Source organism: Stenella coeruleoalba (assembly GCF_951394435.1).
Source record: "Stenella coeruleoalba genome assembly, chromosome: 13".
Taxonomy (NCBI): domain Eukaryota; kingdom Metazoa; phylum Chordata; class Mammalia; order Artiodactyla; family Delphinidae; genus Stenella; species Stenella coeruleoalba.
In genome coordinates this window covers 69,242,052-69,259,732 of record NC_137159.1, presented here as the reverse complement: position 1 = coordinate 69,259,732, position 17,681 = coordinate 69,242,052, and the positions used below count along the sequence as shown (strand labels likewise).

At 50.3% G+C, this 17,681-nt stretch overlaps 1 protein-coding gene across 4 annotated transcripts; it reads left to right on the top strand.

Annotated features, from left to right (window-relative positions):
* Positions 1-230: 230 nt before the first annotated feature.
* On the top strand, positions 231-17,586 carry AGBL5 (AGBL carboxypeptidase 5). Of its 4 annotated transcripts, XM_079941647.1 has the most exons (15): positions 231-1,353; positions 1,604-1,775; positions 2,097-2,260; positions 2,838-3,015; positions 3,281-3,459; positions 3,861-4,317; positions 4,821-4,990; positions 5,320-5,455; positions 6,107-6,309; positions 6,917-7,131; positions 14,624-14,776; positions 15,860-15,972; positions 16,279-16,325; positions 16,817-16,947; positions 17,322-17,441. In XM_079941647.1, exons 1-14 carry the CDS (start codon positions 1,043-1,045, stop codon positions 16,863-16,865), a joined length of 2,547 nt encoding a protein of 848 aa, XP_079797773.1. In that variant the 5' UTR covers positions 231-1,042; the 3' UTR covers positions 16,866-16,947; positions 17,322-17,441. The 4 variants fall into 4 exon arrangements, with proteins under 4 accessions (XP_079797773.1, XP_079797772.1, XP_079797775.1 ...); XM_079941646.1 differs by lacking the exon at positions 16,279-16,325 and having other exon boundaries at positions 17,322-17,586; XM_079941649.1 differs by lacking the exon at positions 16,279-16,325 and having other exon boundaries at positions 14,624-14,780; positions 15,864-15,995; positions 16,750-16,947; positions 17,322-17,586.
* The last annotated feature ends 95 nt before the right edge of the window (positions 17,587-17,681 follow it).

Genomic DNA, 17,681 nt, shown 5'->3' with positions numbered 1-17,681 from the left:
GGCCCCGCCCCCTTTTCAGCCCCCCGCGGCCCGGAGCCCCCCTGGAATCCCACCCCGCCCCTCGCCCGGGGTGCCCCCGGCCGCACCCCCGCTCCTGTGGCCTCGCCTGTTACCCGCTACGCCCTGCCTTCCTACCCTCCCGCGAGTGTGAGTCCGCCCAGAACCGTCCCAAGCCAACAAACCCCACTCCGGCCGGGACAGTCTCGGTCCTTGTGTGAGGGTCCTTCAGAGTTGTGGGTCGAGAAGCCATCCCCCTGTCCCCAAGTAGGTCTCTATCGGCCACTTGTTTTTTAGGGATGCTCAGAACACCCATTACTAACCCATAACTACCAGGGTAGCTTTTTCAGGGGCTTCACTGCTTACAGGACTGGGGGTGAGGGGGTGGAATAGACCCGTACCCTAACTGGGTTTGAGCTGTAGTCTCCAGGTGAGCAGGTGGCTTCTGACCAGTTTCCTTTGGCTTGGCAAAGGCCACACGTCTAGTTTTCCTCCCTGATAGGTATGGGGTAATAACAAAAAAGTAAGAACCAGCCCTTCCAGGGCTCAGGGGAGCAACAGAAAACTGCCTGGTCAGTACTTGTGAGGACAGAGGAGTGGAGAGAGGAAGCTGCCCATCCAAAGTTAGAAACTTGGTTCTCTCCACTCTGCTCTTCTCCAGAGTAGGGAGCCAGTCTGGGAACCAGAGATCCAGAATGGCCCATCTCTCAAGATGGCCACATGTGGTGGTGGGTGTGTCTTGGCTAGGTTTGGGCAATCTGACCTCTCTAGCTTCTGTAATCTTTGGGCTGCAAAGAAACTTAGAGTCTAGTGTTTCTCAGCATACTTAAGCCACTGAGTATTTCATTTTGGAATCGCCAAGCTGTGGTAAAATTGGGTCCTTTGAGGTCAGTTATAACCCTTAGTGTGGGGACAGAATACTGCTTATTCTTGGCCTTTGCTGGAACCCCACTTCTACCCTTTTTTTTTAAGGCGGAGAGAGACTCTTGTTTCTTAGGGCACTCCCTAAGAGCAGCTCTCATTCACCCAGAGATACTCAAAGAACATGTTTTCATTTTTCTTCCCTCTCCTCCCTACCCCACCATTTTTCCCCAGCTCTCAGGGCCTGAGTGGGGCAGGAGGATGCTTTCCCAGCCCCACCATGGAGCTGCGCTGTGGGGGATTGCTGTTCAGTTCTCGCTTTGATTCAGGGAACCTAGCCCACGTGGAGAAGGTGGAATCTGTGTCTAGTGATGGGGAAGGAGTAGTGGGTGGTGCCTCGGCCTCCACCAGCAGCATTGCCTCTTCCCCTGACTATGAGTTCAACGTGTGGACCCGACCAGACTGTGCTGAAACAGAATTCGAGAATGGGAACAGGTAAGAGGAGAGGAATGGAGGGTGGAAGAAGGAGGAGAGGCTGACCCCGCACCCGTGCTTCAGTTAGCCCTTTGACTGAGAGTTCGTGCCAGCACACTACCCTTCCCCTCCCACTCCCCCTTCCTCTCCCTCCCTCCCTCTCTCCCTACCAAGTAGCCCTTTCCCAGTTTGGCTTGCTCCAGCTCTCCCACATAGCTCCTCTCCAGCCCTCCCATGTAGAATGACCTGTCTCTCCTACTCTGGCCCTCAGGTCATGGTTCTACTTCAGTGTCCGGGGAGGAACTCCAGGGAAACTCATCAAGATCAACGTCATGAACATGAACAAGCAAAGCAAGCTGTATTCCCAGGGCATGGCCCCCTTTGTGCGCACACTGCCCACCCGGCCACGCTGGGAACGCATTCGAGACCGGCCCACCTTTGAGGTAAGTTCCCCATGAGGAGGATAGACGGACTTGGGTGCTAAAGCAGATGACGAAAAGGAAAGAGGAGTCCCTTCGATACAGCGTGCTAGGCAGGCGGGACACCAGGTTTTGGTACCAGCGTCCCTCTGGCGCCAGCTGGAGTCCAAGATAAGCCCCTGCCTCGGGAAGCCTAGAAGGATCTGGCTGTCACGTGGAGTTTCAGAGGGAGGGACGTTGGTAAAAGTGATGAAGGTGTGAGGTCAGTTCCTGGTGACCCCAGTAGGATCTTAGTTCTGACGCCGATGGCATGTTGCCCCTCTCTCTTCCTCCTCTGCTCCTCAGATGACAGAGACGCAGTTTGTGTTATCCTTTGTTCACCGTTTCGTGGAAAGCCGTGGGGCCACCACCTTCTTCGCCTTCTGCTACCCCTTCTCCTACAGTGACTGCCAGGATTTGCTAAACCAGCTGGACCAGCGCTTTCTGGAGAACCACCCTACCCATAGCAGGTGCCAGCCGCATTCTTACTCCTGTCATGCAGTCCTGGACCACACAGCACCTCTGCTACTCCTGGAACTTGCCCTAAGAGCCCTGAAACAAAACCTCATCTGTTCTTTTCTCTGTACAGAATGTGGGATTTGGGGTACCTTTGACAGATGTTTCTGTGTGACCTTGATCTTGGCATTACCACCGCTCCACTCCACTTATCCACCTGCCTACTTCAAGCCTCTTAGCATCCTAGCTCCCCTCAGTTTCCCAGAGTTGCGCCAGCGCTGCCATCGTTCAGCACACACTTGTTGTTCTCCTGCCCCAACAGAGGCCAACTCGCTGTGTCTATGCAAAGTAGTCTATCCTAGGGCACCATAAACCGGGGAAAAAACAGTAAGTTTATCCTGTCCTGTTCCCTGCCTTCTGGCAACGCAGACCCACCCAAATCCTCAGCCTCATTTAAAACTGTGAGGGACTGTAAGGCCCCAAAGGCTAGGGTGAAGTACCAGATCCCACAAATCCTGGGCTCGTGACAAGGCCCACCTGTTGGTAGGACTGCAGGGACTTCTCCTGGCTTAACGACCTGTACCTCTACAGCCCCCTAGATACCATCTATTACCACCGGGAGACCCTTTGCTACTCTCTGGATGGACTGCGTGTAGATCTGCTAACGATCAGTTCCTGCCATGGGCTTCGAGAAGATCGAGAGCCCCGCCTAGAGCAGCTATTTCCTGATGCCAGCACACCCCGACCATTCCGTTTCACAGGCAAGAGGGTGAGTAGAAATAGCATAAAGGTAGTACCTTGGCCTTTGCCCAGCTCCAGGCACTGCTGGTAGCTTAAGGCCATGTTATTCCGCAGCCCCGTGGACACGGCCTCAGCCTGCATTCCGAGGCAAGTGTGACGGCTCCTACTTCATTTGCAGACTCAGCCAGCTGGAAGTCCAGTGGCTGCTTCCACCTCATCCCACCACTATCCCCACATGATGACCGCGGAATATAGAGCAACTGACCTAATAACTGCTCTCCTCTCCACCTCAGATATTCTTCCTAAGCAGCAGGGTACACCCTGGGGAGACTCCATCTAGCTTTGTCTTCAATGGCTTTCTGGACTTCATCCTTCGACCTGACGATCCTCGGGCCCAAACCCTACGTCGCCTCTTTGTCTTTAAGCTGATTCCCATGTTAAACCCCGATGGCGTAGTCCGGGGCCACTACCGGTAAGCAGCGTCCCCAGCCCGCCTGGATTGTTCCCAGTCCCCTCACACCCTGCATCTCAGTGGAAGGCTCTCATCTAACGTCTGTGTTCCCAGTCCTCTGGCACCCTAACAAGGGCAGGTTCATGTGATCATCCAGTGACCTGAGAAGGAGTGTCCCATCTAGTGGCACTCTCTAGGAGAAGAGCCGGAATGCCCAGGTCCAGCTGAGCCGAGGGAGCTGTCTTTTAGGGTTCTGTGGGAGGGCTGACAGCTGGCCACAGAGGGGGCCTGCCTCAGTTCTTTCTTTCCTAACGCACCCTCAGCCTCTCGTGTCACAAGTCAAGTCTCCTTTTCATCTACTCTAGTGTCTCCTTCGCTGGCCCAGCCCTCTAGACCCTGCTTTGGTCCTTGTTTCTCTACAGCACAGACTCGCGTGGAGTGAATCTGAACCGTCAGTACCTGAAGCCTGATGCAGTCCTGCACCCAGCCGTCTACGGGGCTAAAGCTGTGCTTCTCTACCACCACGTGCACTCCCGTCTGAACTCCCAGAGTCCCTCTGAGCACCAGCGCAGTCCCCATCTCCCTCCTGATGCTCCCCTTTCTGACCTTGAGAAAGCCAACAATCTCCGAAATGAAGCTCGCCTTGGGCACTCACCTGACGGGGGGAGCCCTGAGGCCTGGACACAGACCGAGCCAGCAGAGCCGAAGCACCACAGCGTGTGGATTATGCCACAGCAGTCCACTGAGGCTGAGCATCCAGACCCCGACACCATCCCCCCCAAAGAGAGTGGTGTTGCTTACTACGTGGACCTGCATGGACATGCTTCTAAAAGGGGCTGCTTCATGTATGGAAACAGCTTTAGTGACGAGAACACCCAGGTAGGAATCCACAGGTGGTCATGTGAGTGTGGGACGTGTTGCAGGTTAGGAAATAAAGGTCAGGCCACAAATGGAGGGAAGGGGGCCTTCTGGCAGGAAAGCCTGGGGCTGCAAGAGGTACACTATCCTGAGCGAGCTCCAGAGAGCCAAGAAGGGGCAGCACTGGGCCGCTCACGTCTCAGTCGTTACGTCATGACCTCTGAATGAGGGTCAAGCCGTCGGCATCCTAGTCTTTTCTAGGGTTTGGGAAACCAGGGGAGGAGGAGAATTTCGCATTATTGGAGAGAAGAAAGGCTTAAAAAGAGGTAGAATCGTACCTTTCCAACACCTAGAAATATCGTCAAACATTCAGTGAGAATTTATCCACACTGAGCACTGCCGATGGTTCGGGAGGTGTCTGCTGCGTTTAAGGCACGTGGCCGCATGCTTGGCATCTCTTCCTTGTCCGAATCCCTTCTTGCTCTGTCTCTCCTTCTGAGTCGCCTTTTTCCTCGCCCAAACAGGTGGAAAATATGCTGTATCCAAAGCTCATCTCCTTGAACTCAGCCCACTTTGACTTCCAGGGCTGCAATTTCTCAGAGAAGAACATGTATGCCCGAGACCGCAGAGATGGCCAGTCTAAAGAGGGAAGCGGCCGGGTTGCAATCTACAAAGCCTCAGGGATAATCCACAGGTTGGGTGGAAATTGAGATACAGTTGATGAAGTAGCTTCCCAAAGAAGACAGTACCCAGTCGAGGGCGCTCAAGGGGCAGGGGTAGCCGAAGTCTTCTCCAAGGACAGATTCACAACTAGTGTTCTTGTCTTTAGTCTGGGACACTAAAGGTCCCTTTTGGGGACCTTCTTAGGTACATAATAAAGCGCCAAGGTCAATTTCTAGTTGCTCGGGATTAGCACTTTCTATTTGTGTATATTTTTTCCCAAATGATTGTCTCATAGACCGCCTAGGCTGTCCCCCTGTGGTTCTGTCCAGATTCTGTCTGATAAATGTCTCTGTGTCTTAGCTACACACTTGAATGCAACTACAACACTGGACGCTCAGTAAACAGTATCCCTGCCGCCTGCCATGACAACGGACGTGCCAGCCCCCCTCCCCTGCCGGCCTTCCCCTCCAGATACACTGTGGAACAGTTTGAGCAGGTATGCATGCAGGGGATGAGTGGGGAAAAGGGAAACCGCAAAGTCTGGAAAGGCCCTCACTCTTGCTACCTGACTCTAAGGTCCTCTGAGGACAGGCGCACCACTATCGCTGCCTCATCTCTCAACCACTGTGGTTGGCTTCCTCGGTTAACAGGCGCAGGCCTCTGACTGTAAGAGTACTGAGAGGATGAGTGCGCACTATTCTGACCTCCCCCCAGCCCCGCCATAGAGAACCCCTGAGCTTGTCTTCCTCCTTCTATTGCATTTGTTCACTACTGACCTAAAAGTACCCCCTCTGCAGAGGTACCTGACGATCCTGGTGTCCTAGGGCACACAAGAGGTGTAGAAAGAGCTGTGGGTTATAGAAGAGATCCCAGTGCCTTCTCCTGCTGGGAGAACTCCTGCCTGGTGCCAGCCAGAAAGCCCACCTGCCCCTGCTCGTAATGGATGAGGGCCCCAGATGGGCAGCAGTTTAGGGAATAGCTCTAAATCCACTTGGGATAAACAGCCTGAGCACAAAAGTTGGGATACTCATTGAGCAAACGTGAGGCCGGCCTCTCCTTCCCTTCCACTGTGCTGTGCACCCCAAACCAACACAGCACCCTAGCTTGGAAGACCAAGACACTGAGCCAAACCAGACTCTCCCCACAGGTGGGACGAGCTATGGCCATTGCAGCTCTGGACATGGCAGAATGCAATCCATGGCCCCGAATTGTGCTGTCAGAGCATAACAGCCTCACGAACCTCCGGGCCTGGATGCTAAAACACGTGCGCAGCAGTCGAGGCCTGAGCACTACTGTGAACACGGGTGTCAACAAGAAGAGAGGCTCTCGAACTCCACCCAAAAGTAACAAGTAAGGCCAGCAGGGTGGAAGGGAGAAAAGCTGTGAAAGTGGAACAGGGCTCTAGAGCGAGGAGTTCCAAGGAATTTGTGTGATTACCAACTTCCAGAAGGGCCACATGGTGAATATTTCCAGGGTAAACTTAAATTAGTAAGATCAGTGTATTTTTTGGAGAATGGGATCCTCTTCCCTTTTACCTGGAGCTGCATACTTCCCAGATATCTGAAAAGCAGGCTAGGGGATTCCCTGCTCCAGAGCCCTGCACAAATCAAATACAGTTAGGGTGCGGGTGGGGGCAAAGCTTAGCTTCCAGTGGTTGTGAATGACTGAGGGGTCCAAGGGCAGCACCAAGGCATTAAAGGGGAATTCGCTGGGAGTTAAAGCTGCCCAGGGACAGCCCTTATGGCTCTTAGTGTATTGTCTGCAGGAGCGCGTTATGTGTGAACAGGGGCTCCCAGGCATCCTGAGATGCCCCAGGTTAGGTACCTTATCCATGGACGTAAATCCCTCCCTGTGCCTTTTCATTCCAGAGGTGATGCTTTACTGAGCATCAGACCATGGGGAAAGACTTGCAACAACCTCCCTGGCCCAGGGTTAACTGGCGTCTGCTTCTTTGCAGTGGGCTGCCTGTTTCCTGCTCTGAAAATACCTTGAGCTGCACGCGAAGTTTTAGCACTGGCACAAGTGCTGGTGGTAGCAGCAGCAGTCAACAAAATTCTCCACAGATGAAGAACTCCCTCAGCTTTCCTTTTCATGGCAGCCGGCCTGCAGGGCTGCCAGGCCTGGGCTCCAGCACCCAAAAGGTCAGCCACCGGGTGCTGGGCCCCGTCAGAGGTAAGCTAGTCTGGGAGCCCCTGCAACAGGTGTTCACTTGTTTGGGGCATTGCTGGGGGAAGTGAGAGCTTGAAGATACACACTTGGCCTGGGACCAAGGGGTGAATCAATAAAATTAGTATATAGCAGAATCTACAGCCTCTTCTGCGACCTTGGTGTTCCCTGCGGCACGAGCTCCAGACGGTACCGTATATGGCATAGGCGGGAGTCCGCGGTATCTGGGTCTCAGCAACTGCTGGGAGGCAGGAAAGTTTCCAAGGAAGAAACACTGGCTAGAGCAGGGTCACACTGAGACATGGAGCCTCCACGTCAAGGACAGGGTCGGTCTTGTTGGGAGCAACATAAGGAGATGTCCTCACAATCCAAATCGCAGCACCATACAAAGACGGAGAATCCTCTCCAGGGTCTCTATGGGCTGAAATTGTTCCTAGCTTCAGAGCCTGTTCAGAAAGTGTTATCAGAAGGATGCCAGCTCTTCCAAAGAAAAATGGAACAACTACAGACAGCTCCTGTTCTAGGCTTACAAAGCAACAGTCTAGCCCCTTCCAGCAGTGGTCACAAGTGCTCAGCTGTGCCCCTGGGTTTGGCCAAGGAGACCCTGCTTGATACAAGATAAGAGATTCTGGGTCACAGTGTAGCCCCAAAACAGGTGGGCCTTCAGGGAAGAAGAGGAAGGGAATCCAGAGCCGTTCCTCGGGAGTGACCTGGACTGTAGTAGGGAGACAGTTGCCGGGCCACTTCTGGAAATAACACTAAATCAAAAATCAACATTGTATGTGGCTTCTGGGCTACAGCAATCTTGCCAGAGTATGGAGGCTTAAACGCTAGAACTAAGCTTTGCTGGTCTTCAAGCTGCACTCGTCCTCGTTAGCACTTCCCTGCTACTCAGCTTGCAACAGAGTTTTCGGTGCAGAGCAGAAACATGCACTGGGGTCAGTGGCTGTGGAAATCTGACTACTAGTTAGAGCAGCCACAGGAGAGAGCGCAGCGGGCCTTACCAGCTTTGACCAGTAAGATGTTCTACCCCTGAGAAGCTCCATAGTTACCTCTGCTTATGTTCCAAGCCCCACTCTTAGAGTCTGTCTTCATTGGGAAAGGACACTTTTGCACACTGTTTGATAGAAGGAGAGTATTAAAGCAATAATAATGCCTTATATTTAAATAGCATTAAACAGTGAACAACAAAAAAACAGTATCGCATATTTATTTCATTTAATCCTCACAAAGACTCTGTGGGATAGGTGGTATTTCCACTTTCCTGATGAGGAGACTGAGGGTGTTTAAGGGTAACTCGTCCAAGGTTGCGCAGCTATGAAGTGGCAGTTACTCAAATTTAGTCCTTTCGTGCTCCAGTCTACTTGAGTTTCCCACCTTAAATCTGGACATTTCTTCTTCTTTTAATTTCTTTTCCTTTTAACTCATAGAAGGAGTATTGGCACCATAAATTCTCCTTCCCTGATTACAAAAGGGAAATAGCAAAGAGCCTTTTCTAGGTCCCCACTGGAGGATTCTAGGCAGTTTTTAGTCAATATTTTATTAACATCTTCCCTGCTCCCCCCCACCAAATGCAGAGTGTTGTATTAAGCTCCTTGAGTGAGAGACATGTATTCTGTTTATTTGTTACTTCCCCCAAATAACTAATAGAAAATAGGCATAGTCAGTACAAAGTAATTCCTGGTTGACTGACTTGAAACTTTATGGGGGACACAGGGCAGTAAACACAACATAAAAGCACACACTCATTATAAACATACAGGGAACATGGGGAGCCACTGTGGTAGATAAACACAAGAGTAATCACCCAAAGAATGATCAGTTGAGAAATGGTTTTGAAGAACGGGTGGTGGTGTATGGTTTTAACAAAAACATTCCAGAGATAACAGTGATAGCCAGGACCAGAGCTGCCTCGTAGAGAGGGCCACAGGCAGGCGCGCTAGCTGGTTCGAAGGGCCAAGCCCTGCCTGTGGGAATCAGGAAGGCAGGTGGGAGGAAGAAGCCGGAATGTCTTGAAAACAAAGATTATGAGTTAACAAGACATATGGCAACGACTGTGTTTCTGAGAATGACGGGAACAAAAGATTTAAGAGAGCCATCTGTGAACTGTTTATATATAAATCAAGCAGGGATGGGGAGGTGGGATCCTTGCAGTAGTTTATACATGAGATAACTAGTGCCTATACCAGGGTCTATGAATGTACATACTAGAAATAGAAGTGGCAGGATTCAGTGGTGGTGGAAGAGAGACAAACTAAGAGAGCTTCATGGCTACAAGCTAAAGGAAAATGTCATGATGACAGTAAGACATTGTTGGAAGCCAGGTGCTGAGTTTATCTATTTTAGACATGCTTGGATGTCATGGGCTAGCTATATGGAGATGACCCACAGGCATAAAAAGGGCCAAACTGTAGAAAAGGTGACATCAGGGTTGGATCTAAGAGTCATCCACGTACAGGTGAAACCAAGTGAGAAGCCATGTTCCCCCAGGTAAATGAACTTAAAAGCAGAAAGAGAGCTGGTCTGAGTACCAAGACACCCTAGGGACTTGCATAAATATTTGTAAGAACTAAGAAACTATGTCTCTAAGGTCAGGGGGTCAAGAAGGTTCCTAATACCACCAAACAGGAATACTGTAAGGAGCTGAAAGATCAGGTCTAGGAATCTTGACTCCTTTTCTCCTGAGCATCTGCTGGTGCTACAGTTTTACCACTTCATCTCAAGTCCCTGTAAGACTCCAGGATGGGAGACTGGCCCTGGCCTGGGCTAGGGACTTGTGATGCAGCTGTGGTATGTGGACACGGCATCTTCAACTAACCCTTAGAAAAACTTCTTCATTTTGTTTGTGTGATTTATCCTATGCTGTAGCTTTGTGACATTTCCTGGTTCCACACATCTGGCCCCTGGGCCTTTGCCACATCTGGGCATACTTTGTCTTCCGAGATAAGAAGAACACGACCCTCATATCTCTATAACTATAAAAGCAGCTATAAATATACTTTCCAAATCCCAAAATGGGGATTGCGTTGACAAGGTTTTTTTTTTCTGACTTACCAACTTATTTATAAGAAAATTCCCACTAATGTATAAAAATTTTATCACATTTAACCGTACGTTTAACTGACTATCCTTTATTGGCCAGAACAGAACATGAGATTGGGCTACCCAGAAAATTTCAGAAAAGATCTAGGTAGCCCAGCCAGAAGCTTAGGCTAGAATCAGGGAACTAGTCTGGCAGGGTCTGTCCTCGGAGGCTGGGGGATGACATTTTAGAAGCCAAAAAGTAGCCAACTTGGGGTGAGCAGGAATGTTGCTGGGGCAGGAGGCTGGAAGAGCCTGAGTAAGCCTTGCCTCCCAGCGCCCCTGACCATAGTGCCAGGATCTTCCTTACCTCGTTCTCCCCCTGCTGCAAAATAGGTCCCGAGAACTGCCTTCCCAGACCCATGGTCACATCCCTGACCACGGGGCTCAGAGCGCAGAGGGCACTGTCCACAGCTGCCACCGAGGAGCAGGAGGGAGAGCTCACTGGGGAACAGCTAACGTAACAGCTAAAGTGTGCGATTTCCTGGTGCACGAGCAGATGCAGACAGCTCGGAGGAGGACCTGCTGGGGAGGGGGTGGATAGTAAACGGGCTCCTCCTTCTGTTGCCTATGTATTGATGAAAACAGGGCTCGAACTAGAGGGAAGCCAGTGAGGTGCCTAGGACACATGATTTAAGAAGGCACTCGCTCTCAGGGTCAGGCAAGGGCCTCCTTAAACTATGCACTCTAGGCGCCTCACTCGCTTCATACTAGTCCTGGCCCTGGATTCAAGCAAGTCTCACTCAATAGCTTAAACTTATTCCCTAGCCCTCCACCCTACCCGGCGGGATACTGGTGTAAAAGACAAGGGACTTAAGTGTAAAGCGGGGAGCCTTCAGCCATCAGCCCACCATGGCCACTCTAGTCCGCCCCAGCTCTGGCACTTAAAGCTGAGGTTACCAGAATTCTCTCCTGGCCTCTGTGATGCCTTGTCTCAGCTGACCAGCAGCTTCTGATAGAGCAGCTAAAGGCCAATGGTGAGTGGAGGCTCCTTTGAGAAGTGAGTCAAAGGACATAGGAAGAGTGCCTCCAGCACCATCATCACTTTTACTTTTTCCCCTGCAAGCGAAAGTTTTGTGTTAAATAGCAGAGTAATAAAACTTATTTGATGGCAGGAAATATCTCCTAACACATCTATTTATTCCCTTAGCACCTAGCACCATGCCTGGCACTTATTAAATGATCTGCAAATATTTGTTGAACAAATAAAAGGCAGGAAGTTGAAGCTGAATGAAGGCTTGTCTCGCCTGTCCACCCCTCACAGGGCATAAATCAGGTCTGCGTTCATCCTAGGGATCCAGTGAGATCTGGGGTGCTACCTGTAGGGACAGTTCTAAAGATGTTTTGGAGGGATGATGCATGACCTAGGCACAGGTTACTCAACTGCCCCTCAAAATTGCGAGCCCTTAGAACATCCACTCTGACGCATACACTGGTAAGGTGGGTCTGGCTCTATGCCTCTGGCCTCTGCCCCAGGACTGTCCGGCCTCCCAAATGGAACCTAGGGGCTGATTATCATAAAACACCATCTCACAAGCTCTAGATGTAGAGCTGTTCACATTATCACTTGCATTCAGCCTTAAGGCACTGTTTCTCTAGCTTCGAGCCAAGAAAGAAGAGAGTTGGGGCTCCTCCCTTTAATTCTTGTCACAATGGAGACTGGGTAGGCCTGGATGATACCGGGGCCCAGAAGCCAAAACATGAGAAACTGGGCTGTGTGCTCACGCTGCCAAATTCACAGGCAGCCCCCGAACCTTAAGACAGTCTTTTAAGTGATGACGTGTTACCTTTAAATGCCTTGTACTTTCCAGATCAGGCCTCTCTCCTAGACTAGAACCTGTCTCCTACCCTGAAACTCTCTTTAGGGGCACGATTCCTGAGTTGTATCCTTAATATCTTTCCTTTGATCCTTACATTTCACATTGGCATTTTTTATATCATTTGCCTGTTTTGCTTTGTATCTTTTTTTTTTTAACATCTTTATTGGGGTATAATTGCTTTACAATGGTGTGTTAGTTTCTGCTTTATAATAAAGTGAATCAGTTATACATATACATGTTCCCATATCTCTTCCCTCTTGCGTCTCCCTCCCTCGCTTTGTATCTTCTTAAGTGCCACTCAGTTCCTTACTAGAACCTACAAATGTCCCAGAGGCCTTCACTCAATTTCTAGCCTGCTCTCTTATCCTTCCTTGGGGTGGGGTGAGGCTTCATCCCTTAACATGGTTTCAACATCCTTCTGTGTATAGATATTTCTCAGATCATCTATTTCCTGCTATTTCCCCCTCTGTCATTAAAGTTCATTATTTCTGCCTACTGTGCACTATCACTTGACATCATCTTGACATCCCTGTTTTAATCAAAGAATTACCCAGGTCTAGGCTCTACAGTGTCTCTAAGTCATTGGTGGTGGGTAATGTTTCGAGTTATGTGACTGTGGCCATGAGTCTGACTTCGGTTGTTTTGTTGGCATCGCTGTGCCAACTCTCACTAGGTCTGGTTGTTTTTGACTCCTGTCTGTGGTCTTAGACTCTAATTGGTACCCAGCATCTTGGCAAACTCCTCAAAGCTAGAGTAGCTTCCATCCTGAGATCTCTCCCTTTCTTCTCGTCCTTATTCATACGAGTATCAGTTTTTTTAAATTTGGTTTGGGACCTTCCAGAAGTAGCCTTGTCACTGCTAGTGTAGCTAGACAAGGTAAAGTTACTGTCACCTGCTTCCTACTTTAGGGCCTTTTCACATGTAACACATGTTGCTTTGTTAGAAGTCAACTGGCATCTGGAACTACCATCGAATTCAGCTCCACAAAGGTTAACAGCTCATTCCGTTTGAGAGCATTTGGTACCTGCTGTCCCCCTGTGATAAGGAAGGACCTGCCAAGCCTGAGAATCTCCCTACCTCACCATCTACCCCACTGGGACCCCACCTTTCAGAATCCGTAGCAGTGAGGCTCTAGCTACAAAGAAGGGACCAAGAGAGCTGCCCCACAGAGTATAACCATATGCCCTGAGACAGGGATTGTTGAGCCAGCTTACGGTCTACAGTGGGTGTCTGCTATCCGGGTAAACAACATGTTTATTAAGGTCTCTGGTTTTCCAGGCAGTACTTTACAGGCACTGGGATGTACAGTATTAGAAAAGACAAGGTCCCTACCCTCAAGAGACTCAAGTTCCAATTAGAATATTAGCTAACATTTATTGAGCACTTACCATGTGCCAGGCAGTATTAAGTACTTTACATGTACTAATATTTAGTTAAGGAGACAGAAACCATAAAAAATTACTAGCCAAGTGAACAAAGGACAATGAAAGAGAAGAATTAATCCTACTGTTAATGGTCAGCGAGGATTCAGAGGTGACATTTGAGATCGGACATATAAGATGTCCAAAGTTTCACTAGAAGAGGAAACAGACTTTGCAGAGGAACCACATAGCTAGTAGCCCTAGAGGCTATAGCAGACGGTGTGAAGGATCAAGTCAGCATCCTACTAAGGATGTGTAGACTGGACCCACAGTGGGCGGGGCTCTGAATGCCACATTAAAAAGTTTAGACTTTATCCTTTAAAAGACCTTCAGTATCTCTCCCTTGCCTGAGCCAAAATGACTTGATCAGGTCTGTATTTTAGAAGAATAATTTCTGGCATCTGTATGAAGGATGGATTGTAAAAGGGAAGAGACTCAAGCTGGGGAGGCCAGTGGGGAATTTTTTTCAAAAGCCTGGATGAGAGATAAAGACCTGTATCTGGATGCTGGCAATGGCAAGGGTGAATAAAGGAGGAATTCCAGTGAAGGCAGAGGGAGAATTGTCCAGATTTGGGTTAAACACAAATCTAAATGTGAGGGAGGAGTCGCAAGAGGAAACAAGGTTTCTAGCAGATTTTTCACCAAGATAGGGAGAACAAAAGGAAGGAGGGGAGAAAATGAGTTTTGTTCGGGTCATGAGAGACTGCCAGGTAGGAACGATCAGTAGACAATCAGAACTGCAGTTCAGGAAAAAAAGGGCAAGAGGGAGACTTGGGAGTTTTGAGTACATAGAGCAGGAGAGAACCAAGGCTAAAATGGTGGGGGACACTGACATTTAGGGGCAGGACAAGTAGTTGAAAAGGGGCGGTTAGGGGGGAAGAGGAGAACCTAGGAAAGCCAAGCTCAATAACTTCTTTGCCAGAAGAATGAACTGGTGGGTGAGTAGGCTGGTTAGCTCCAGAGAGGTGAAGTAGGATGAGGGCTGGATGAAAACTGGAGAGCTGGAATAAATTATTAGTTCTTTCTACCCATCTTAGACTTACTTCAGAAGAGGGATGCTGGTGTGATGACAAGCTTGAAAACAGGCATCTGCTGACAAGGGAAGGCCAATGGGGCAGGGGAGTGACAATGCCTCACTTATTTGCCCTTTTATCTGCTTGTGTCCCTTCCACTCAGAGCCCCGAAGCCAGGACAGGAGACGGCGGCAGCAGCCACTGACCCATCACCCTACTTCAAGCAGCCCGGCCCCGTCCCCAACTCCTGTTAGTTCTAACACAGCCTCTTTACACATGGGCTCCTGCCTACTGCCCAACTCACTCGGCACATCAGGTCTGTACCCACCGCCCCTGAAATCTGGGTTGGCCAACCTCCTTCCTTCCCTACCTCCCAGGGCATAGGCCAGACTCCTGACTAGGCCTGAAGAAATCCCTCCAGCTCTGCTGCCATGTGACCTGGACCTCATTCCTGACTTGATGTAATACAGGCCACTCCAGACCAGGGGCACCAGTTATCCTCCTGGATTATCCTAAATCCCTAACATCAATGCCCTTGTACAGGAGGCTGGAGTTTAGTGAACATCTTTGTGTAATAAAATAACAGTTACCACTTATTGAGCGTTTACTATGTGGCAGGCACTGCTCTAAGCACATTATCTCATTTAATCCTTATTTTTACAGTTGAGGAACCTGAGGACTTTTCCTACCTGCTATTTATTCAAGCTCCCTGACTCCAGGAGCTGGGCAACTTAGACAAAACTGAAGAATGAAAAAAGCATAGGCCTTTCACCTGTCACCACCGCAAATGTTGTGTGACCATATCATCCACAAAGAGCCTAGACCGTCTGCTCTCCTTTTAAGTTATAGACCCAGCCGTGTAAAGCACTGGATGGGGATGATTTCTAAAACTTCAGCCTAACATCTCCTACCTCCCTCAGAGCCCACTACTCCCAACCTGTTAACTCTCTTCGACGGGTAGCCCTGAATCCACCAGTCTTGGGTACTGACGACTTGATCCTTGAATGCTCACACATATGACTGGGATAACTCTAAGGTCTATAAATTCATAGTAGTTCAGTTGAGTGGGTTCTGATTCAAGCTCAAGTTACTGTTCTACCCCTCGGACCAGACTAGAGCGTGACGTGCTTCTGAACCAGCGGCGATTTTGCCAGGCAGCGGACATTTTTCTGGAGATGTTTGGTTGTTACAGTGGGGAGGAGGCAGGGGAAGAAATGGCATCTGCTGAGCAGAGGCCAGAGATGCTGCTAAACATCCTGAAATACACAAGGCAGCCGCCCACAACAAAGAATTATCCAGCCCAAAATGTCCATATTGCCAATACTGAGAAACTCTGATCTAAAGGAAGTTACCTCTTCTCCCTGGCCCCATCCTGATATCAGTTTCTTTTGTTCCCTAGGGAGTAGCTGCTCATTCCTACCCTCAGGGGACAAACCAGAGGCTGTCATGGTGATTGGGAAAGGCCTGCTAGGGGCTGGACCTCGGATCCCCTGTATCAGGACCCGACTACAGGTAACGTTTTTGGGTCTTCCCCAGTCCCCAGCATAGCGACTCTTGCAGAGCCCAGCAAGGCGCTGTTCACCTGGGTAGTGGGAGGGAAAATGCCCAGCACTGCTTTACACCCTCTCCCCACAACCACAGCAGAGAGCTGCTCTGATGCCTGAGTGCCTGTCTGTCCGGTGCTGCACCCCCGTCCCCTTCAGCCAGGTCTCTTGCTTGCTTCCAATCCCAGTATCCCTGCCAGACATACCCTAACCTCAGCCTGCTAGCTTTGGCTTTGCCTGCCCCTGCCTTAGCTTCTCCTCTCTTTCTGCCCAGACCTGCCCGAGGAGAGTTCCCGCCAGGAGGGGTCCCGGATTCCCCAGGTAACACATCTGGTTGCTGCTCCTAGGAACAGCTGTGCCACCAACTCCGATTCACTCCAGATCCCCATGCTAGGCTGACTGAAGTTAGGTGTAGGCAGAAGCTGACTGAACAGGTGAAGCTTAAGCTGCTCTGGCAGGGGCTGAGGCAATGAAGGCTCTGAGGCAGACCCACTAATCCTCCAACATCTTTCCACACCGTGCTTCTCTACTCAGCCAGATCTTGACCGTGGTATAGCCATGAAGGTTAAATGCTGGACCCTTCTGACTCCCTTAGTTAAGCTTGGAATGTATAGTCATAGACTGAACCCAAGAGTTTTCTAGCTATTATCCTGCCCTACCTTCTCAGCTAGGAACAGTGCCCAGGAACTCAAGGTCCCAGTACCCGTGTTGACACCCATACTACACTCATACGTGTGGATACTAGAAGGAAACCTAGAAGCAAAAAGTTCATGGAAGAATCCAGCCTCATAGCCTACCCCCTGTCCACACAGGCTAGGCCCAGGTTGGGCCGGGGCTCACCGCCGACTCGCAGAGGGATGAGAGGCTCTTCGGGCCCCACGTCCCCTACCCCCCGGAGCAGGGAGAGCAGTGAGCCAGAGCCGGGACCCTGCTCCATACCACGGTGAGCACCAGGGTGCAACGCTTCACCCCACCTCTCACTTCTATCCCCTTATTCCCATCTCTGCCATTCAAGATCATTTTCTTCCTTCCCTTCTCCCTTTGACCCCCGAAAGACTAAATGTACCTTCATTAAGAACCTAGTCCCTGACTTTTTTCCCCATCATGCTGTCCGTCTTCACTCCAACAGACAAGAGAACAACTTCTAGTTAGGCCTAAGGAGCAGGCTGGTCAGACCATTCCTGTCAGACCACTGTGCAGTGCTCAACCTGCCTATCCTCACCCACCTTGCCTGTCTCACCTCCCAGCCCCTGGCTGAAAGACCAGAAGAAGGGCGGAGTTTCCACAACCCTGACTCCTCTCTCTTCTCTGTTGCAGGCTGCCTCAGGCTGGGCCCCCACGGCCCTGCTCTGCCCCTGCCTTTTCTCCTATTTCCCGTAGTCTGTCTGACTCCCAGTCCCGGATTTGTTACAGTGGGGGGCCCTTGGGCCAAACTGAGGTTTGTTTTGTCCCTAAATCTCCTCCACTCACTGTTTCTCCTCGGGTCTGAGGCCTTGACCTTCACGCCCAGCACATGACCCGGAGATGGGGAACACAGTGAGACATGTGCTAGTCCCCTTTCTCAGCTCCTGATTCCATGTGACAATTATAACTCCTTGGAACGCCAGCCACACTGTTCTGAGACACAGCAGAGCATCACCTTGAGACAGGACAAAGCAGGGACCTGCCACCCCTTCC

Excerpts from the sequence above, each read along its gene's own strand:
- AGBL5 (XM_079941649.1), top strand. The coding sequence starts at position 1,043 with ATGTTTTCATTTTTCTTCCCTCTCCTCCCTACCCCACCATTTTTCCCC. Across the intron at positions 4,991-5,319 it reads GCCTCAGGGATAATCCACAG|CTACACACTTGAATGCAACT; the intron begins GTTGGGTGGAAA and ends TCTGTGTCTTAG. Across the intron at positions 6,310-6,916 it reads ACTCCACCCAAAAGTAACAA|TGGGCTGCCTGTTTCCTGCT; the intron begins GTAAGGCCAGCA and ends GCTTCTTTGCAG.